This window comes from Podarcis vaucheri, assembly GCF_965113315.1.
Source record: "Podarcis vaucheri genome assembly, chromosome: 9".
NCBI classification, from domain to species: domain Eukaryota; kingdom Metazoa; phylum Chordata; class Lepidosauria; order Squamata; family Lacertidae; genus Podarcis; species Podarcis vaucheri.
The window spans coordinates 45898939-45922907 of NC_138767.1; the positions used below are offsets into that span (position 1 = coordinate 45898939).

Below are 23969 nucleotides of genomic sequence, written 5' to 3' on the forward strand. Positions count from 1 at the left end.
GGGGATTATGAGCAAGAAAAGTTCTACTGTGCCATGATTTTGACATGGATTATGGTGGGTATGGATTCTCTCTCACAAATGTGTATAGCTGTAAGCCACCAGGGTCTGAGGACCTTCTCCTAGATGGGCTACTCTCCCAGGTTAATGAGCCCATCTGCCTCTTATCTCTCTCTGTCTACAGCACATGCAGAAACCACCTTCTTGACCATTGGACCCAACATTGGTCTCATCTACTCAATGTACAGGAGCCTGTATTGCAGAGGAAGTCCCTAACTTACTGAAGGTTTGAGACCCATCGGCTATCCTTAGCTGGTTTAGCCAGCCAGTTGAAGCTATTTCACAGGGTATGGCTGCTGGCTGTCAAATGCTGAGAGCTTCTAGGAGCCATGGGTGAGAGCTGGGAGAAGGGTGGGGACCAACAGTGGACAAACTACCCCAGAAAGAGCACAACTTGAGGAAAGAATTTGGGATCAGCCCTGAGCGCTCACTGGAAGGACAGATCGTGAAGCTGAGGCTCCAATACTTTGGCCACCTCATGAGAAGAGAAGACTCCCTGGAAAAGACCCTGATGTTGGGAAAGATGGAGGGCACAAGGAGAAGGGGACGACAGAGAATGAGATGGTTGGATGGTGTTCTTGAAGCTACCAGCATGAGTTTGATCAAACTGCGGGAGGCAGTGGAGGACAGAAGTGCCTGGCGTGCTCTGGTCCATGGGGTCACGAAGAGTCGGACACGACTAAACAACTAAACAACATATACTAGTCATTAATGCATAAGGTTTGTGGTACTACGGTGTGCTTCAGATCTAGCGGTGTTACACTCTGTATGCAACTACCGTATTTTTCGCCCTATAGGACGCACTTTTTCCCCTCCAAAAATGAAGCCTGGAGAGTGAGAGGCATCGGTGCGCTCCTCTCGCTCTCCAGGCTTCAGGAAGCTATCCGCAAGCCTTGCAAGCCCGGGGGAGTTCCCGCGGGTTTGCAAGGCTTGCGGGCAGCAGCCTGCAGCCCAGAGCATGGGGCACCCTCCGGAGGACGCCCCGTGCTTCGGGAAGGTGTCCGTAGGCCTCCCGTGCCTGGCGGAAGGTTCTGCCGGGCGTGTGAGGTTTGGGGCGGCAACCTGCATCCCGAAGCGCGGGGTGCCCTCCGGAGGACACCCCGTGCTTCGGGAAGGTGTTCGCAAGCCTCCCGCGCCCGGTGGGAGGTCCTGCTGGGCGCACGAGGCTTGGGGTGGCAGCCTGCATCCCGAAGCACAGGGAGCCCTATGGAGGATGCCCCGTGTTTGGGAAGGTGTCTGCAAGCCTCCCGCACCTGGTGGGAGGTCCTGCCGGGCGCACGAGGCTTGCAGGCAACAGCCTGTTCTGGGGGCTGGGGTTGGGGCAAGCTCGGGCCTCACCCGCGCCAGCCCCATGCCTGGGGGGGGGGAAATAATTTTTTTTCTTTATTTACCCCCCCCCCCAAAAAAAAAAAACACAGGTGCGTCTTATGGGGCGGTGCGTCCTATGGGGCGAAAAATACGGTAGTTAATGTCCACAGGGCCAGTGGAAATGAAATCCTGCTTGTTGAACAGGACACAACCCAACCTACTTATGATGTTTAGCTTCTACACATGGGTTGCAGCATAATCTGAACCAGTCTACTGCTTGTTCCACTAGAAATCTTATTTCCATAAGCACTTCATTTGTTCAAAGTAGAGATGGTGTGTTTGTATTTGTACATGCATTCCCCTATATTTAATTTTAACTAGAAGTGAGAAACTTTACCAAAGTGTTCAGGAATACTTTGCCGCTTGACTCATATTCTATTCTTTAACAAGCATATTTGCAGACAAATGAATCTGTTTTGATGTTTTTTCTTCCAGGAAATTGTGCAGCAACTACAGCTTCCATGCATGCGCTCTCTCTCTCTCTCTCTCTCTCTCTCTCAGCAAACTCTAGAAACTCTAGGAAGACCCAACTGGTCTCTGGAGACATGCCAGTATTTACAGATCTGCAGCAGCTTAATATTTATCTGAATACATCTTTCAATAAGCTTCTTCGAAGTATTTACATATTCATGCAGATAAATTTAGGCTGGATCTAGACACATCAAAGAAGTGTTTCAGGAAAAAGCGTTGTTAAACTTTGTACAGTGGTACCTCGGGTTACATACATTTCAGGTTACAGACTCCGCTAACCCAGAAATAGTGCTTCAGGTTAAGAACTTTGCTTCAGGATGAGAACAGAAATTGTGCTCTCGCGGCACGTCGGCAGTGGGAGGCCCCATTAGCTAAAGTGGTCTTCAGGTTAAGAGCAGTTTCCGGTTAAGTACAGACCTCTGGAACAAATTAAGTACTTAACCCGAGGTACCACTGTATGAGAAATCACGTTGGCAAAAATGGAACTCCACAGCGCCATCTAGTGTTATAATGAATATACAATGCATATAAAACACTTTTTCTTTACCAATCTAGCTGAATCTTTAGTAGTGTGAAGCAGCCCTAGAAGAATTTTAATTATGGTGCAGCTTCTGAAACTGTGCATGTTATGATTTGATGGTGCTTTAGACACTGATCATAATTCACTATGAGAAACTTTAGTAGGAATCTTTGAGTGTCTGGCAGCACTTAATGAAATGAACATAGTCAATGCAGCAGAGTGTTGATTATCAAGATCATTCAAACATGTAAAGACTATATTTTACAAGATAGAAGGGTGAAGATAATATGGTTCTTGTGGTGCAGGATACATTGCAGAATTACCTAATTTCAGTGTCATAATAAGAAGAAATGGTCTACCTGCTAGCTAGTAAGTGCACTTTCCTAATAGCAGCTAAGTTAGCAACTGGTTTGTCTTCTAGAACAACAAGAAAAAGGAAGCTTAAACCACAACACAACACATGTTATTAAGATTTGTTATATATTAGAAATGGAAATCAATCAAGAACAGCTAAGAGTCGGTCAGTCAAACCAGTCCATGACTTGTAACTTTCCTAGTTGTATGGAGATTTATTCATTTCCACATTAAGATTATGCTATTTATCTATATATTTTATTATTATTATTATTATTATTATTATTATTATTATTATTATTAATAATAAATAAGCAAGCTAGTATATGGAATAGGACAACTGAAAATAATTTCTCTGATTTTCCAATAAATAATAATAAATCTTTATCTTGCAAATCACTTAATTGCTTTAGTAATAATAAAAAGTCACCAGAACTTGAAAATGTGGCTGGGGGGAGAGGGAGAGGGAAATCTGTGTCCTACATTAACTCTACTACAGCTTTACTGAAACAAGCTACAACTTCCCAAACACAGCTTAACTTACATACAAGTAGGAAGTTCACAGAGCTTCTAGTAAAAACAACTAAATAGGTAAGCTTAGAAAGGTAACAAAGTTGACTTGAAAGACACATCAAATTATTGAATGTCTTAAGCATATAAATTAATTTTAAACAACCACACTTGAGGAGGCTGGATGTGCTACACAGGTATATGCTGAAAAAAGCACCAGCACATTTAACAATTACACAGAAATGTTTTGATCTACCATCACCACCACTAAAATGAACTGTATCTTTAGAAATTCTTCATTTTAGAGATAGCTCAGTTGGTTAAAGTGTGGTGCTGACAATGCCATGGTTGCAGGTTCGATCTCTATAAGGGACAGCTGCATATTCATGCATTGTAGGGGGTTGGACTAGATGATCCCCAGGTACCCTTCCAACTATGATTCTATGAGATCTATGAGATATCCATACCAGATCATAAAGCATGCCTTTCCCTTGGGAAACATAGGAAACTGCCTTATACTAACTCAGACCTTTGATCCATCTAATTCAATATTATATACACTGAGTAGCAGCAGCTTTCCAGAGTTCCACTCAACCTTCCCCATCCTACCTAGGCATAGTGGGGAATGAATCTGGAAACTTTGGTATGCAAAACATGAGCTCTACCGCTGAGCGATGCTCATTTCACTCTAGAAACATACATCTTAATCATCAAACACAAGTGTACTTTTAGCACAGCGTATGTTAATTTTATTATATATAGTAAGAACACAAAATTAAATAGGTACAAACAGAATACTGAACTTAACGTGTATGCAACCTTTAATGCAAATCTGTAGGCACTGGAATTATATCATAAGTGAACTGATAAAAGCAGGAATAGCTCACGAAAGCATAACATACAAGAGACTGAAATTGCCTCATTCCTATTTTTGGTTGAATGCCTAGATAACAGTATATATACTGTAAAAGCCAAGTGCTATGGATTAGAGTGGCCGATGAAAAGCATTATAAATGGTATCTACTAACACAACAATACCTGCAGGGTACCCATCCTCCATGGAAATGTCATTTCATATCTTATCTGTTACATGAAAATAGTTCACTGATCCTCCGGGGTATTTCTCTTGAGCAAAGGAAAGGAGAGTCCATACCTCAGAAATTACTTCAGTGACTTTGTATTGTAATTTTATTCACTATAGCACTCCCGCTAAGCTTTGAAAGCCTCTACCTTCTAAGAGTAAACCGGGGTAATATATTTTGCACATATGGTCACATGAACAAGAAAAATCGATCTAAATATGTTTCACCCATCTTCTATGACTATATATTGAAAAATAGTGCATAACCAACAATGCCTTCCAGCTCACAAACATCACTCACATAAAACTGGTTAACGAACAAACTCCACTGCCTAAACGAATGCTATACTTTTTTGTTACGGTGCAGAATTAGGAAAATAGTAGCCATACAGAATGTGAAACAACTTTTATTCTAATGGTTAAATATTAGAAATATTAGAAATAATGGTGGTTAAATATTAATATAAACCTCTACATAAAGAAGAATTCACATCATTCATTGGCTTTTGCATTTTTACCCATCTAACAGTCTGAATTTATACTGCATTTGCCACTTATTGCATTAGCTTTATATAGGCAGTAACAAAAAAATAATAATCTAAATGTATGGAGGTGGAAAGATGCCCAGAATATTCCAGGTTAATTTATGAATGGCTTCTTCAAGTTAATTTCATAAGAAATGTGCATGTCAAAGCTGATGGTGGGCTTCTTATCTCAACAAATAAGTGACCTTTTTGCAATTTCATGTGGGTGGACTAGCAGGTACTAATGCACAAGTTCTGTAACAAATGCTGGTTTCAGTTTACAACAGTATTGAATTGCTGCAAAGCTTTGATCAGCCGCCATTCATACATGCATGTCAGGAATTTGCCAAGCATTTCCTTAAGCAGCAATTACAGTCCCATTATGGTTCCTATAATGAAGTTCTGGTTGATAGATAGGGCCTTCCAGCATTGCCGAAGTGTCACCCGGACCAAATGTCTGGCTATATGGCAACTGCATGCAGCACAGAGATCAGAAATGTCTCACAAAAATGTTGCTGTCAAACATGCAGACAAAAGCAGAGTTTAACAGTATACTTGGCACACAACATCTCTGACAAGTTTGACAAAAGATGACTTTTGGTTGGAACACGGTGAACAACAGTGGCAGCTACTCATTGTCAACTGATCCACCAAGAGAGAACACAAGAAGCAGCTGATAGCAAAAGCTGATGCTAAAACTGATGGTTCGCGCAATTGATGCAACTTTACAAGGTGCTTCCTTAGTCAACATTCACTTCCCTGAATCAGATGTTTTGGTACTATTACCTCAATGAGACCCATACTATGACCATCAACATCCTGCATTGGTGGCCCCAGTAAGAGGAAAAGGGAAGGTCCTCTTCATCCTATTTATGATGAGTAAAGAGTTACAGGGTACACACACAACCTGGTTTTCATATCTTTTGCCAACTGTGATACCACTAGTTGTTTTGCTAATAAACGTAAGCTATCTTGTTGGAAGGTTTTCCAGCAATCAAATGAAAGTCTGTTTAAGGCCTCTGTTGACTTTGGACTTGATGCAACATCCATCAGATGCCACTTACATGATGTTACATGCAGAGCGGAAATAACAATTGTGTGTGTGTGTGTGTGTGTGTGTGTGTATAAAAAGGTGTTTCAGCTACTCTGTCCACACTACCATTCTGAGAATGGAAACCAAAAGAACATCTGGATCCCATGTGAAAAGTAAATAAAATGATATTTCTATAAACACATTGTGTAAATTTGTTGAAGTCGTCAATCTCCTAAAATCTAATTTTGTTCAGCTGGTTAGGTTCATAAGTACCAAGAACGGTCTACGGAGAGCTCCTGGATTCAATTATTTTCATCTTCAGTCTTCAAGGAATTTTTTTTTTTAAAAAAAAAAGTTCCACCACTATCTAAATTCAATAAATATATGTTACTAACTTAGCGTCTCTAACTTTTTCATGACATGTGGGGTCAAGCACTGAAATATACATCTATGTATCTATCCCTTTTATGCCGGTCTTCCACAACTCTACATTCCAGGTAGTCCTCAAACACGTGTTGTGAATTGTCAAATGGTGTTTGGTGGGTGCCTTTTAATTTAGTGGTGTGCTTACTTATACAGCTTTTCCAATCAATTCTACCCCATTGGAAAGACTAGGTGGCTAGGGTTAAACCGCTTCCCCCGCCCAGGAAAAGTTTACAATGCTAGTTACTAACGTCTGTAGATGCTTAGCCCAGAACCTATTCTGCCAATTTCATGTGGAAAGGACATATATGACAAAAAATACATGCTGATTTTCATGATAGACACAATATACTTTTGGCTTCAGAGTTGATTATCAGCTTCAACACAGTACAGCAGTGCAAGAGACAAGCTTCCCTGTGTGCACAGCCTATGGAATGAGTATACCAACACTCTCAAACAATTTCCTGCACCGTGAGACTGCTACAATCAGAGGTGGATTTAGGGCAGCGAGACTTGTTCCCCCACACAGGGTGCTGAGCTGAGAACATGTCTGCCTGCCTCCTTCTCTAAAGCCTAGTCAGTACTTGCCTGGCTTTGGAAAGGAGATGAATAGGGCTCTAGGACTCTGCCAGAGCCCTTGCACTTCCTTCCCAAAGCCCTGCACCTAGCTTACCCAGTGCCTTGGGAAGGCAGGGTGAGGGTTGGAAGGGGGCAACACATTTTTAGTATAAAAGAAATATAGGTGGCCATATAAAACGTTCTCAAAGAATCATCATAGTTAAAACAAGACGCAATACAAAGTTCACCTGCAGTGGTGGTGGGGAGAATAGCTTCATACCATCACTTTAACGTTTTTTTTTCATTATTATGTTAAATAGGACAACATGAAATGGTTTATTTTCTAAGATTGTTGTTGTTATTATTATTAACTATGGACAAACAGTGGTTAGGAGAGTTGGAAAAAATTGTTGTATGACTGTTAGGAGAGGATCTATGTCCCCCTTAAATTGTCAGTTGAATGGCATTTGGCAGCAGCAAGCCAAAAAAAGGTGCAAATATGGCATTTTAAATATTTAAAAAAATTATCTTCTGTACATCTACAGAATCTCCCAAATGATCTGCCAAGAAACTACTAGCTCAAGAAACAGAATTCCAGCTTCCTCATCTCACCCTAAACCATCTTATGGCAGTACAAATGAACACCATGTGGTATTAAAAATGGAAACTCAGTCTGACACTGCAGTTGAGAAATAAATGCATTCAATCGAATGCAAAATTTGGAATAAAAAATTTTGCTACAAGCATGTTAGCAAGCAAACAAGAACCACCCTTAAGACCATAATATATTCCTCTAGCACATACAATGTTGAACAATTATCCAACCAAAATCTCTCAGCAGCTATTCAAGATTCAAATATATAGTCTCCCATTCAAGCTTGACTATACCAATCACATTTTGCCCCTCATCACCAAGATCATAGATCATGTATTTTTAACACCTGGAAACCCCAAAAAATCCAATCTTATTTAGAAAAATGGGAGTGGAGTCCATACATATGAAGTTTCTTCACAGATCTTTTCTACGATTGCCATCATTTATGAAAACAGAGAATTGCTAGTCTTAGTAAACTTGGGGAATAACATCATGGGATTATTAAACCACAAAGGGAAGTCACAAAGCCGTTTAAGGGCTTTATAAAGAAACTTTAACCGACTTAACTTCTCTTTTACATCATCCCACACCATTATATTGAAAGAAAGTTTAAGCAAATATGAGATGAGCTTTATTACAGCAACAACATACAACGGGTTACATAATGTTACAAGCCCTCCCATGCACATTTCTATGTAGCAGCATCTGAAATCTGCCACCTGTGGGGATGGCCATGATTGTATGGACCAGCCTTCCCCAATGTAGTGCCCTCTAGATTTCTGAACTACAATTCTCCAGTGTATTCCATAGACAGGGACGATGTGAGTGGTCATTCAAATCATCCAGAATATACCAGATTATGTGCAAATATATTGTTTTATTGAAACCAGTAACCCCTGCTAATTGACCATACCCAACTGTTACTGTTGAAAGTTACAATCCAAAACATACGAAGGAAATCAGGCAGGTAAGAGTTGCTATAGACTAAGGTCTGTGCTCTGTGGCCTCCTGCAGCCAAAAGCTTGGAAGTAACCCCAAGAGGAGCTGCTAGGAAGACGCTCTGATAAAGCCTCAACTGAACATGAAAATGATTGGGACTTGGAAGAAGGTGGCATAGCCCCAATTCAAAATCTTTTTTCACCTACCTAAAGTCCCTTCCTTTTTTCTTTTCCCATGCCTTAAATGTTACAAATCTTTTGACCCGTATTAAATACATTCCAATTTGGTACGCTTGCCCTGTCCATTTCACCCATGTTTTCCTTATAAGGGATGAAGTAAAAATTGTTGGTAGATCATAAAATGAAGTTGGCAGAAATGCATGATGTATGTGGTAAAACAGATTCATATGTGGTCCTTATATGTAACCATGTACCTTGAGCTTTTCTACAATACCCGGGTTGGAAAAATACTGTGTATGAAGCAGACTTCAGTGACTATTCCTTAGATACCCTAAGTAGAGTACTCTAAAGAAATGAAGTTATGAGCTCAAGCTAGTTTTTAACCCTAACTGTGACGTCACCTGGCAGTTATATTTTTATACTTGAATTGATTTTAATTCACTTTTCAAAAGGGAGAGGGAATAATTGGCACATACCCCAAAGAGAAAAATAAAATACCACATTCTTTACTTACACACACACACACACACACACACACACACACACTTTACATATTATTGATATAAGGATTATTTCTTACCTTGATCAAAAGGTCTGGCTGGACTCCATGTGCGAAAATAATCATCCTGCAGCAGAAAAAAAGAAAGTGTATGTTTATTATGCAGAAAGAAGTATAAATACATGCAGAAAGAAAAAGAACAGAAATACAGAAGGAATATACAAACCTCGACTTCCTGCAAAGGGCACGCAGCAAAAAGGAACACAAACAAGAAAAAGATATAATTATCATACTGGCATACCAATTGCAGGGAATAGAAAGAACTTTGCTAATGAAGAACTAAAAGTAACTAACAGCCAATCCACAAATCTGATGAAAAACTGCTTGGGTTGACAGACCTCCATTCAGCCATAATGCTTAGCAGGGGTCAGCAAACTTTTCCAGCAGGGGGCCGGGTCCACTGTCCCTCAGACCTCGTAAGGGGCGGACTATATTTTGAAGGGGAAACGAACCTTGCAGACCTTGCTGCCCGCTCAGTAAGTCCAGATGCCGCCCAGGCCAGCAGCATGGCCTCTGCACCCCGCCGAGACAGAGGACCTGCCAAAGACAAGGAGGTGGTGGCGTGAGTGGCGGTGGGGTGCTTTTGGGAGGGGGGGTGCTTTTGAGAGAGGGTGGGTCCGGACCCTCACAAGGTCTGAGGGACAGTGAACCGGCCCCCTCCTGAAAAATTTTGCTGACCTCTGCCTTAGATGATCAGTCTAAAACACCACTCTATCTAGCTGACCTAAAGAGTTGATCAAATCCTGGTTCAATCTAGAAACAAAGCAACTTGTTTGGGACATCAGCAGGCACTCCCAGAACTGCCACTGCAGAGACCAAGGAAAGGCAAATGTGTCATCTCTGCAATGAATGTCATTACAAAAAATCTTGCTCATGCAGCAGTGAACCGTGATTTTTTTAAAAAAATTAAAAATGATACGGTCAGTTACAGCATACTTTTTTATTTTATCAACCCTGATTAGACTCTTATTGTTTTACTAAAAAAGGAAGTATCTCAATAAAGGCATGATTTTTATACTTGCAAGAAGTGCCAAAGTGTCTCATGTTACACACAAGGAAGGCTACCAGTTTAGAGAGGAGTGCTTCGTACCTCACTTATAAGCTCCACTGAAAAATATGTCCACAGATGTTTGATATTTTGAGTTGTTTTAGCAGTGATTATGGATTTACACTTTTCTTGTTGTGACAAAAAATGTCTGAAGCCAAAGCTACGTTGTGCCAACGTTAATTTTTATAAGCATGTGTGCTGACTGTTTAGAATTAACAGCTATAATTTGTGTGAAGTGACAGTTGATAACATAGAATATGAAATAGATGGAAGTGATGCTCACATTTTTCTTCCTGTTTTCAATGATTTACTCCAAAAAGCTATTAATAAAATAAACATAGAATTATGCAATATGCAAGCAGCTGGCTATGAAGAAAGGTTTGCAGTAGTGTGTTCCCACCCCCCAACAATTTTATCTAAGAAAAACTCTGCTTGGAACTACCAATGTCAATATTGGCCTGATCTGCTTATTTCCAATATGCTCAAATACATGTTTTTCTTTGAGTGAGAAATATGCAGTATATTCTGTTCCATCAAGAAACTACTCACAGACTGTTAAAAACTTGGGGGCAGCGGCTTTTTAAGTCATTATCGGCTAAAATGAGGCAAAAATAGTCTTAATACAATTCACAGATGGCACCAGATACCTGTGAAATGCCACAGAATAAGCTCTCATTCAAGTCCTTTACGTAGTAGATGTCAAGTCATATTTCCATATATGGTGAGAATGCAAACCTGCACAATTATTTAAACCTGTTTTTAGGTAAACAGTAAGAATTTACTGTTTAAGCAGCTACTAATCTTTTCCATGTCTGCAACTAGAAATTTATTAACAGAATATTGGAAAGCAGCCAAAAACTTAACTCTAAAAGCATGACGAGATAGACTATGGATGCTAGGTCTTACACGGAAACTAACAGAGCATCTTAGAGCACTAAAGAACACAAAGACCAAAGATGATTTTGAAACTATGTGATACATGTTTATTTAATAAACTCTACACTATTGTATGAACCTGCTTAATGTTTGACTATATCATTTACATTGTATATGCATAGATTGTTTCTTGAGGAGTGGGGTTATATGGCAACTATTTGTTATATAAGTATTCTGAAAAACTGTAAAACAAATAAACTACTTGTAAAGTAACCTCTATACTGCATTCTATACTTGGGGGACTGTGTCCATCAGACTGTGGCTAACAGGAGTCAGTCAACTGGACTTTCTCATATGTCACACGGATAACTGTTTCTTGCAGGTGAATTCTAAGTCAGTTGCCTATTCATTTTAAATCCTACTTTCATAATATAATGGTCATTTACTAGAGTATTGATCTGGGTTGCCGTTCTATTATGACAATGTGTAAAGAGCCACTATGTGGCTCTTTACATGAATTACAACATAAAAGACCTAGATCAGAATTTCTTAACTAAAGCTATCAGTTTTAACCAATACAGGGCTCATTGTCTAAGGCAACATCAGAAAATGAAGGCTTTGTTCTGTGGATTCAAAGCACCACATATTAAAGAAGACTTTCCAGAATCACCTTCCAGTAGCAGCCCTTGAAGACTTCCCCTGCAAGTGAGGGAACCATTGACCAGCATCCCATGACAAATGAAGTAGCAGCTGCCAGAAGAAGAAGAAAATCTCTTTCGTGTATGTAAAAATATTTTACATAAACACATTGACTTTTCTGGATCTCAACCTATACATTTAATAGAAGAGAAAATTTAACATGCATTTCCCTGTGCTGACAGTAGCTAGATACAAACAACGGATAGAAAGATTTGTTTAGTTTTTTAACCTCACCTAGTCTCCATGTTTCACATTAAAATAAAATGAGTGGAAGATATTTTTATTTTATTTTTTTAAAGAGTTAGAGCAGATCTATTGAAGAAGAGGAAGTTTGTGTTTCATTTATGCTTTCTTACTTGATGAAATAGGTAGAAGAATTTATCCATGTGCTTTGGTATAAAGTCTAGGACCATCTGATGTATTAATTATGAATCACAGCTATGTCTAAATTAAGAAATTTGCAATTGTCATTTCTCTAATCGCAGCATTTCTTTTGGTTTCTGTAGCATTTTATTTTACTTTTAGCCTATAGTGTTTATGCATTTCAGAAGTCTTGATTATTTCTTTGAAGGCTGATATAGGTATGCAATATAGATAGGTCACTAGCTAAAGAAAATTATCAGAATGAGCAGTGCAATCCTAAGAGGAAGCAAGGGAGGAATGCCATGATAAGATATGACACTGTATCCCAAGCCCTGCCAGATCATGCCACCCAGGGAGGATGCTTTCTTGTTTTGTTTTGTTTGTTATCCCACCTCCAGGCTGGCACAGTTGATGGGCCAAAGGATCCACAAAGACACCACTGCCCCACCCAAAATGCTCTATTATGGGACTTGGCACACATGAGAAAACGGTTAGTAGCTCTCCACCTCTTAGGACAGAAACCCACCTCTCTACCAGTGGAGACCAGAAAGAAAGAAATTTTCCACAGGGAAAAATAGGGTTCATTCAGGCAGAGTAACAAGACCCACCAATCCTGCAAAAAGGCTTATCTCCTAGAAACAGGAAACACTTAACTAATCAACACAGTGATTGGCTAAAGTTTGCAAAACTGAAGCTCACAACCAATCCATTGAAAACACTTCCAAAATATTTCCAATATAATGATGATGCTCGCAACCAATCAATTTGGTGCTGGTTCAGGTTTTTTTCTGAATCAATTTTAGCCAACACACATTTGAGCAGGGTCTAGCTGAAGGATCAACTGGATTGTGATCCATTAGTTTAAAGCAGGTGACCATGACAAGTTTGCTTTGGTTTAGTGCTATACCAGGGGAGGGTAGAGGTGGGGTTTCATTTGTTGCAACACAGAACAACTCTTTCCTACTCTTTAGGCTTTTTTTGGCTTCACCTTTGTTCTCTTGATTTTTGCCCCCTTTCAGCCCCTAGCCTTGCTTTCTCCCATGGACCCCCCACTTCAACCTCAGCATTACTCCCCATGCCAGTCCCTGGCTTTGCTCTTTCTTTCCACCACCATACATTTGACTTGCTAAAATACAATAGCAAATTGGACAGTGCTGCCTCAGTGGTTCTGCATCTCTACAAGAAGAAAGATCACAAGAAAAATCATTTTAACACGCTTCACTTTATTTCTTATGCATTGTTACAAATATTAATGCATCACAACATGTTTCACAGGGATTAACTCTGCTGTTATGAAATGTAAAATTCCATATGCTTCCACTGCACACCAATGGCACATACTTAAGTTGACTGGGCAAAGGTCACATTCTTACTTGGCACATGCCAAAATCAGTAAATTCCATTTCACTTCCCAAAAAGTTGAATTACTGGTGCTAAAGGTCACTAAGCAGTGTGACTGCTTCAAAGTTCAGAATAGTAAATTATGTGGTAGGGGGAAGGTGGTCTCCCCACAAAAAATTGGTAAATTACCAGTGATTGCAAAACATTCCACTATGTGGAAATCTTTTTTATTCATTAAATGATTGTGATTTTTCTTATCTCATGACTACTGTGCTCTTCATATTGTAAATATGCTTATTGCTTTTTAAGAGCACATTTATTTGTTTACAAAACCTTTAGGCCACTCTTCATTATAGTGATCAGAGGATTGTTTCCAACATGATATATAAAAACAGCAATCATACACAATCTTATTTCCATAATTATTTTTTTCTAAATGACAATCTAAATGTAAATTTTAAAGTAAGCACACACTATAAAAAGTGTATGGATAACCACAACAATTTGCACATTGGATTAACAAAAAATGAGAGAATGCTGTATTAGTTCAGTTGAATTTTAACCATCATTGATCAGAAATAACATCTCTAGAGTCTCTATGGAAAAAAGAAATGACACAACTGAAAGCAGAGCTTAGGAGAACTAAAATTATATATGAAAGAATATATTTGTGTGGCATGTCATAAAACTTCTTCCTATGTCCCATCTGACATTCTTTCTTTCCTAGTACTGAAAGCCTAGCAGCATATCTACAAATTCCATATACCTACTATTAGGGACTTGATGCCCTAGTTTGCTAGCCTTTTGATTTGCCACCAGGAGCATTTGAAATCTATTGCCAACACAACACACAGGAACTGAGCACTTGGGATCTTTTTAACAATGCATTCATATATAAAGAGCACACTGCATCCAGACAACCATCCCATCAATGATTAATAGACAATTAAAATATTTTAAATATAAAACTGTCATAATTTTGACCCATATTCCTTTCCAAAGAGGACTTGTTAAGCTGCAACTGTAGAACAAACACTTGAGCTACATTTTCAGACTCCTTTTAAAAATGCATATGCTCCATTTCTGAGAAAATAAATATTTCATATCCACTGCTTCAAGGTCAGCCCATTAGTAAAGAATGTTATGTTTCATGGAGCAGGTCACTAGGGGATGAGTAATCACCTAGATAATAAACTATGTAAGACACAACTACACTGTGTCATTCTACTTTTTGCCTGGCAGCTACAATAAACTCATCATCAGAATTTGTTGATAGTATCCATCCCCTAGGAACATTAACCAACCATCAATACAGGACACACACACAAAGAGAGAGGGGGGGGGAGAGAGAAATAAGGAATACCCTGAGTGGGATATGAAGTCTGGTAAATTTTGGATAGGAATAAAATTACATGGAAGCAAACAGCTCAGAATTTCATTCCTCAGATGTCATTTGATATCAATAAGTATCCTTGTTTCCTTTACTGGCATACTGGTAACAACATTTTGCTACGTTCCCCCAAGGAATACTTCAGTTTCCCTGGGCCCACCTGAAACATGTTTGATCAGTTAAATCAGCCTTACAATTCAGCCCACAAAAGTTACTAGCCCACGGTTCACTCATCTGCTTTTTACTCATCAGAGTGGCTGGTTGGGAACATACAAAATAAAATGCAGTCTTGTAATACATGTTGCATGCCAGCAACATGGCAGGCTCGCAGAGGAAGCCTCTTTCACCATCCCATTGGGTTTCTAGTACAGTGGTACCTCGGGTTACAGACGCTTCAGGTTACAGACTCCGCATATCCCAGAAATAGTACCTTGGGTTAAGAACATTACTTCAGGATGGGAACAGAAATCATGCAGCGGCAGCGGGAGGCCCCATTAGCTAAAGTGGTACCTCAGGTTAAGAACAGTTTCAGGTTAAGAACGGACCTCCGGAAGGAATTAAGTTCTTAACCCGAGGTACCACTGTATAGTTTTAATTGCCTTTCTGAATGATTACAATAAGAGTACCTAGCAGACTTTAGAGATGGAGACCCACAAGAACAGGTTTGCACCTTAACAGTCAGGTATGTCTTAAACAGGCCTATAAGAGGGAAGTATTCAGCTTCTTGGCTTCCAGTTGCACCAACTTTAAACTTTGAGTGTGTGTGCACGCACATGCATTTTAAAACCAGGCCTAATTAGAAACTCCCACTCCTCTTGAAAAATGGAAACTATTACATTCATCTCTGTAATTCCACAGCAATCATTTGAGCAGCCTCAAATTCATTATAATGCATTAAGTGAGGAACAATCAGTCCTAATTATTAGAAAGCAAAAAAAAAAAAACCACAACCTTTCTTGATAGATTCCTTTTTCTCTCCTTTGCATTGCATTAAGAGCAGAGTGTCATTCATATGTGATTGATAGAAATAACACCAACGGCATAGGCAGCAAACGGCAAGAAACAAAAACATCCCTTTGTGTTTTGAAAATGTGAATCTTGTAATCACTACAATAAGAGATCATGCACCAAATTACATTTGTTAAAGAAAAACAAATACCATAGCAACACATTGGAATGGGGTGGGGGGGCAGGGAGAGAGATTATGTAAGTGCAATTAATAGTACTATTTTAAGAGTAAAAGAAAAAAAGAAGAAGAAGCAGACAGGTCTGAGAAATTTGACATGAACAGTAGTGGGTGTTATATTTAATTCTGGGGAAAAGGTGTTATATAAAGTTGAAGTAGTAGTGGAGTATTTGGTAGACCTAGAAAGTAGTAAAGAGGGCAGCAAGCACACGTTCTATGATTTATTACTGTAGATCATGGTGGCACAAATTAATGTGACATGAGACACTCCAACTTTTTTGACCCAGGTACCAGTCTGGTCTCAAAACCTGTACTGGAAGGCACTCGGGAGACTTCCTGAGCTCCTCACAGCTTGTATAAAGATCAGCATATGTAAATCTAGCTACCATTGAAATCTACTTAACACCTGAATGGATGCCATGGAGATAATGGGTGGGATAACTTTTGAGACAGGATTCACGTAGGTAGCCGCAGTCGAAATAAATAAAAAATTGTCCAGTAGCACCTTAGATACCAACTAAGTTTGTTCTGGGTGTAAGCTTCCGTGTGCATGCATACTTCTTCAGATATAGACAGGAGGCAGACAAGAATAGCCAGTTGACTAGGATGTTCTTCCAACTGTTTATGGAGCAAGATGGACAAAGTGGGAAATAGGCAGGAAACTCTGGGATAAATTCAATAGAATTACAGAACTATTCAAATTATAGGAATTGCTCATCTCAAAGCCCTGCTCTCTTCTTCACTGTAATGAATTGGCTAAAATGAGTACCAAAACTCTAGATTTCCAATGGTTAGTCAACTCTCCTTGGTCCAACAAGAAATTTAGTCAACACTCTCAAGGAACAAACACATGTCCACAAGGACAGATATACCCTTCCCCCGCCCTTAATGTGGGTTCTGCTGCAGAATTGTCATGCTAACTTTCTGCAAGCTTTGGAGAGTAGTTTGGGGTTCTTTCACTCTTTAGATCAAGTGGTGCATGTATTGCAGGATTTGCTGCTGCTTAAATTGTAATTTTGCTGGCTGAAGTAGCACTTATATATTCTATCACTTTCATTTCATGCTTTCTTTATTCCTTTTGTGTAAGAACTTCTTGTGGGCATAAAACGGACACACATCATAATTCTAGCAAAAGATCCTAAACCTCTTGGTACTGTAACAAACGGAGGGTCAGGCAGTTGTCACGACTTGACCCTATCAGCTGACAGTTCCTACAATTGTCTAGCTGTAATGCACAACTACTTCCTGCACCTACCAATAATCTTGAAATGCTCCATTACTGTAACACTACTGTACTTTGAAGGGAAATCCAGACCTGCTCATGAGCACAACAGCCTCTACACATATTTGGATTACTTACTCTGTCGTGACTTTAATTTCCTTAAGCAGTTTTGCATTCATCCCCTGAGAAAATTGCTCCCTATTTAGGGAGTTTGCCTGCACCCTGCTTTATGAATACTGAAGCACAGAATCTAATTTAATTCCCCCCCTAGTGTCTTCCTTTCTAGTTAATAAATTACTCATGTGTCATCTCATCAGTGATAAGTGAAAAAAAGAAACTAATGAGGCTACTTACCTTCATGAATATAATGAGATGCCACAAGAAATGCTAGCCAGGCGACAGCTGCTTATCTCTTGCCAGTTTGAAAAGATACCTCACAGAAAACATCCTGACTGTGGCAAGTGATTTTACTGAACACACCAGCAGGCCATAGAAAGAACACTTCAGCCAGAAATGACTTATATTTTTCAATAAAATCCATATATAGTTTAAATCAAAAACAAGAGATTCCTGACACCACTTGCAGAAACTAACTTCTCCCAGCTAGTACACTTTTTCCTTCTAGCTAGGTAAATGAAGGGGAGGGAACTGCTGTAGTAGGCATGTGGTGAGTGGAATATGTAGAGCAGAGGTAGTCAACCTTTTTATACCACCCACTAATTCATCTTTCTTGGTGGTAAAATTTCCTTACCGCCCACCAGTGCTTGGTGGAAGGAGGATTCAGCTTGTGCTGTAGAACCCCCTACCACCCACCTAGAATCTTGTGGGCGGTAGGGACCAGGTTGGCAACCCCTGGTGCAGAGGCTTGCCATAACTCTTTGTTGCCCTAATTCACTGCATAGAGCTACTTCTCCCAAGGTTCTGTGCCCTAGCCCACTGCAACCCAACACATCAGGATATTGGAGGGGGCAGGACAAAAAGAGCAATCCTCCTCTCCTTTCCTCACATGCCTGCCCCTTGTTGGTCCTATCTCATCTGGTCACCTGTGAGGTAAATGGGAGGAGGGGAGGAGTAAATGGGGTGAAGGACTGGCTGTCAAGATTTGGGGGGTGAACACTGGCAAATACACTTTCTGAGCCCTCTGGCTCACCCAAGCTTTTCTGATATGATTTCTAAGTTCGTCCAAAGAGAGCTTCAAAAACCCACTCATATTTAACAAAAGCAGCTATGGATGTTACAGTAAAGTGGTTCATCATACAACAAGTTTATCACACCATTTGTTTAAGGGTAGCATAGAAATTCAATATACAAACAAATAACTGCCATTGGCCAAGTATTAACAGTAGCAAAACCTTTCACAATTTTTCATTCTGTGAAACTTAAACCCAGCTTTAGCCTTGCTCTATTGTCTATTTTAAGCAATAAAGGGACTACACAAAGCATATACATTATCTCAGTCAAATGCAGCCAGACATGAAATTATAACAGTATGAAGGAAAAGAATATTATCACAAGCAACAGTTTTATCATTTTTTCTCTTCCTCTATTTTTACTTCTTTTCTAATTTGTTTGTCTTTCTTGAAACAAAGATGCAATGCAGACTGTAACTGACTAATTAAAAGTATTCTGGAAAACTATTTGTTTGATAATAATGAATAAACAAATAATTATTCGTGTTGATTCAGAAATGCAGATTGCCACAACTTAACAATGTACAGTGTTACACTTGGCCATATAAAGAAAAATATGGTCCGTAGTTATTATTGCAATACAGCTGTGAAAAAAAGACTAAACATTTTAATAATGACTGGGTGCATTATAGATACATTAAAATTACTGAGCATGAAATCTGACTTTACAAAATGAATTCTTTAATAAGTATTCAGATTTTTGTCATTTCATTCAGCTCCACAATCAGATTGAATTATTGGATTTCTTATTATATGGCTGGCTAAAATATTGACTTTCCAAGGATCTATATCCCTTGAGAAAACACTTAAAAGAGTTCAACGTATAAATAGAGTTTTATGACACAAGAGCCAGTGGACTACATTGTGTAAGAATATATTCATTTGCATGAGTAAGATACTTTCATGCTCCTTGAAATCTGGAAAGGAGCAGACTCCTCCACAAAATCACTGTGTGTGGTAACACCAGGCCCCAACTGTAATTTAGTACTGAAGATATACTACCATCCTCCTTTTCAAACTGATCAAAGAAATCTTGAAAGGAATACTAAAACCAGGAATAAATTGCTTAATAAAATCAACGATTTCAATTACCTTCACATAGACTAGATACATGCATATTCTAGTCACAACAAAGAGTAAAATTTCAAGATACCTAAATGACTGCCCTAGAACAGTTAGTGAAAAACTGACCAGAGGGGCTGTGAAGATGGATTTAATGGCACCCAGGACCTTTTTGTGAAATGTAAATGTTGTTGAACTGATCGGGAACAGTGACCATGGTGCTTTCAAATTCAATTGGAGAATTGCCAACTGATGTCCAACACAGTCACATTTGACTTCAAAAGAGAAAAGTTCCCCCAAATGAGGAGATAGTTGAAAAAGAAAGGCGAAAGGATCAAATCTGTCAAGAATGCTGTGGGTTGGGGCACAATAATAGAAGCTTAGTTGAAATATATAATGCAGCTCAGGGAAAAGAAAGTGCCACCAGGACATCAATACAGTTAACAAGAAGCCAAGGAAACTATTGTAGGCAAAAAGGCTTCCTTCAGAACATGTTAGTGTCATCCAAATGAGGATGCCACAAACTTTGGCAAAAGAAATGCAAATATTTTTATAAAGTTTTTATAAAGTTTTCCAAAAAACCCCAACAAATTTAACAAATCTCAGATTAGCAATTTAAAAGGGGTGCTAAAAAGCATTTGAGGAGAATATTGCTAAAAATAGGAAGAATAGCAACATAAAAATAATAATAATAATGCATTAGTAGCAGTTGACCAGCTAGGGAATACCTCTGGGTATTAATGGACTCAAAGGTGTGCTAAGGGAGCAGAAGGAGGTTGCAGAAAAACTGAATGAATTCTTTGCATCTTTCTTCACAGTAGAAGATATAGGGCAGAACCTTGTGCCTGAGTTGCGAGAACAGACTAAGTTCTAGGCCAGGGGTAGGCAACCTAAGGCCCGTGGGCTGGATGCAGCCCAATTGCCTTCTCAATCCGGCCCACGGACAGTCTGGAAATCAGCGTGTTTTTACATGAGTAGAATGTGTCCTTTTATTTAAAAGGCATCTCTGGCTTATTTGTGGGGCATAGGAATTTGTTCATTTCCCCCCAAAGGCCAATATATATATAGTCCAGCCCACCACATGGTCTGAGGGACAGTGGACTGGCCCATGGCTGAAAAAGATTGCTGACCCCTGTTCTAGGCCTTACTGATGAATTTAAAACTGGCAAATCACCAGGTACAGATAGGAACGAATAATCACATGTATACTAATGTGTTTTAGCGGTAACCGACCAAGAATGAGATCCTGAGGTTGTAGTGGATGTTGAGCCAGTGTGCAACAGCTGTGAGAAAAGGCCAATTCTGTGTTAGGGATTACCAGGAAAGGGAGAGAAAGTAAAACTGCCCATGTCATAAAATCTATGGTGAGTCAGAACTTGGAATATTGTTTACCATTCCATCAGTCATCTCAAAAAAGATATTGGCTAGCTTGGAATGTTAAGAGAAGGACAACCAAAATGATTCCATGGCTGGAGTAACTTCCCTATAAGGAAAGCTTGCAACATTTGAGGCCTTCTACTCTAGAAAAAGCGTGAATAAGGGGCGATGTAAAAGATATGTAAGTTCTGCGTAGTGTGGAGAAAGTATATAGGGTGAAATTTTCTCTCTCTATTTCTTTTACTTGAACCTGGGACCATCTGATAAAACTGAATGTTGGAAGATTCAAGACAGACAAAAGGTAAGTACCCCACACAGCTCCAACTTAAACTATGGAATCTGTTCCCACAAAATTCAATAATGGTGACTACCTTGGACAGCTTTAGAAAGCATATTGACAAATGAATATAGGATAAGGCTATAAATGACTACTAGCCATGACAGCTATGTTCTAACTCCACTGTTGGAGGCAGTATACTTCTGAATACCAGTTGCTAGGAATCACAGTTGGGGAGAGCACAGTTGCACTCTGGTCCTGCATACAGGCTTCCCATATGCATCCAGATAAGCCATTGTGAGTGTTGGACTATGATGGGCCTTTGGTCTGAACTAGCAGGGCTCTCATGTTTCTTTTAAAGAACTGTTTGTATGTGCACGCACACACCCACACCCCTAGCATTGGCACAGAATCCAACCTATAATTTATACAATGATACTTTTTCAAGAAAATGGATTATATCCATTTCATTCTGAAACAGAGAATAGTACCAAAAGTTTCTGAATGCCTCTCTCAGAAAGAGGTCAAACTGACATTTGTACAACGATTAATTCAACTCCTGTACTCATATCCTTTATATATGAAACCTTGCTGCTGTGGAACACACACACTCTCTCTCTCTCTCTCTATATATATATATATATATATAATCTCCAATACACATGAAGATGAAGAAAGAGTTATTCCATTTGACATTTGAAGTCTACTTTTTTAAGATCTGTAAATGGAATATGTCACTCAGCATGAACTAGATTTTTTACCTCTTCTCCAATCCTTGCTTTAACTCCTATTGCTAAATATGAACAGAATATCTACCATACTTAAATGACCATCAGCTGTTTCTTTTGTTGTTGTTTTTTAAATCAATGTTCATTTTTATTTAGAAAGCACTATAGATCAGCACATTACTATTTTCCCCCTAAGTGATCAGTGTTATGGTCTGGTCAGACTATGAAACACCACTATTCTGTTTCTCTGACTTGGTGTCAAGTAACTGCAGACTCATATCCATCACTAACATAAGTTCAATTACGCATCTTCTACAGCCATCACAAATCTCCCTAATTCATAGGAATTCTTCTGCTGCAGTGGAGATAGACTGCTATGCCAGGAAGTATTATGGTAGTTTGAGCAACCTCCAGATATGAAGCATTTTATTCAAGCAAGCCATTTGCAACTAGGAGGTATCAGGGAGGGTGGTTGTTGCTTATAAACTGCTGGATATAGCTACAAGCATCGTCATAAATACCAGCCTTGCAAGGCCATAAAAATTGTCAACCCATAAAATTTGTTACTAGCCCATTTGCTATGCACACAGGTGTATTTTTCAAAGACCCTTTAAAACATTTACATGTGTAATCCTACACACACTTATTCAGATATTTCTGCAATGTTCAATTGGGTCTCAGTACATGCAAGATTGCAGCTTTGAACTTATACAATTGGATCAACACCAGTTGCAAAACGCACCTGGCTCCTTACCAATGCTTTACAGTAGTCTAAATTTGAGATTACCACATACAGCAGTGGTAATTTGCAATCCTAGTGCAAGAACTGAGGGTATTTCTACATTTTTTTATTCCCAAGCCTTCGAGAAAAGGCAGGCTAAAAACCTAAAGGACATAAATAGCATCCCCCCCCCCAATACTCAAAAGGAGATTTGTAGCTATTAGTGCCAAGAAAGTTAGCCAGACAAAAACTGTCCAAGATACCAACAATTAAGGGAGTGCCACAGAATAACTAGCCAGGGGCACCTGGTACCCTAGTAGCCATATGCTACTTCTATGCAAAAGATGATTAGTAGTCTACCTAAGGCTGTTAGCTCCCCCTCTCCCATCACTACTCTTAAGATCCATAAAAGTTGCCCATTCCGTACAAAGAATTTGCATGCCCCCCACAAAATGGCAAATATGGCAAGGAAGAGAAGTTTAGAATACAGTAGAGAAGTATAAATTATTGGCTGGCTGGCACAGGGGGGTATGCAGCTGTGTGGGAAATGCACTCTCACTCATTCCAAAACTTTCCTAACCCTAACAATTTTGTTTGTGGAAATTGCTTAGTGTTTTGTAATAGGTGGTCTAGACAAAAGCATATGCCTCTAGTATCAAATATTCTCTTTCAAAGACTCCTCTGTCCACTGGCAATTAGCAGCTAAAAGCAGCAATTAGCGCAGTATAGTCCCTCTAGCTGTAGAATCACACAGCTAGCTTAAGGAAATGTGGCACAGCATCTAGTAATTCAAAAATTCTTTGACATTTCTTAACAGGCTACCATATGTAACATAATTATAACATGAACATATGACAGCTAATCAGAGTCAGTGAGGTTTCAACAGTTAAATGGGACTAAATATCTAACATTCCTTAGGGCAGGCATTTTATTTTCAAACTACTGTGCATTTAAATATAGCTGTGCCATCATCTCCTTTTCAAAGAATGCTATATATAGAATTGGATTGCTTAGCAGCCATTGGCAGTACACAGGTAGATAGATATAAGTAATAATAAGCTTATAAAAGGCATAGGTTAAAAACAACTTTGCAACTTTCACACTCTGATAACAATCTCTTAAGTACTTTAAATATCTTACTATCATGATGGTACAGCTGTTATAATTGATAGCCTGGCTTCATCTCTCAAGTGCCCATTGTCTTGCATATTTGTAACCTTCAGCACAGGAATGCAGATAATGAAGAGCTAAGAGTGGGGTTTTGCAGGATAAAAGACAGTGGTCTCTTCCAGACTGTCAGTATTTTATGGAAGGGACA

The 23969-nt window shown here is 39.3% G+C and overlaps 1 protein-coding gene across 2 annotated transcripts in view; it reads right to left on the reverse strand.

Annotated features, from left to right (window-relative positions):
• The window catches only part of SPOCK3 (SPARC (osteonectin), cwcv and kazal like domains proteoglycan 3), a 132409-nt gene that overhangs the window by 78915 nt on the left and 29525 nt on the right, over positions 1-23969 (reverse strand). The window contains exon 3 of one of the 2 annotated variants that reach the window (XM_082237245.1): positions 9193-9238. In XM_082237245.1, the coding sequence (XP_082093371.1) occupies positions 9193-9238 (46 nt within the window). Of the gene's footprint in view, positions 1-9192; positions 9239-23969 lie in introns of those variants that run through there. The other variant, XM_082237246.1, reaches the window with a different exon arrangement.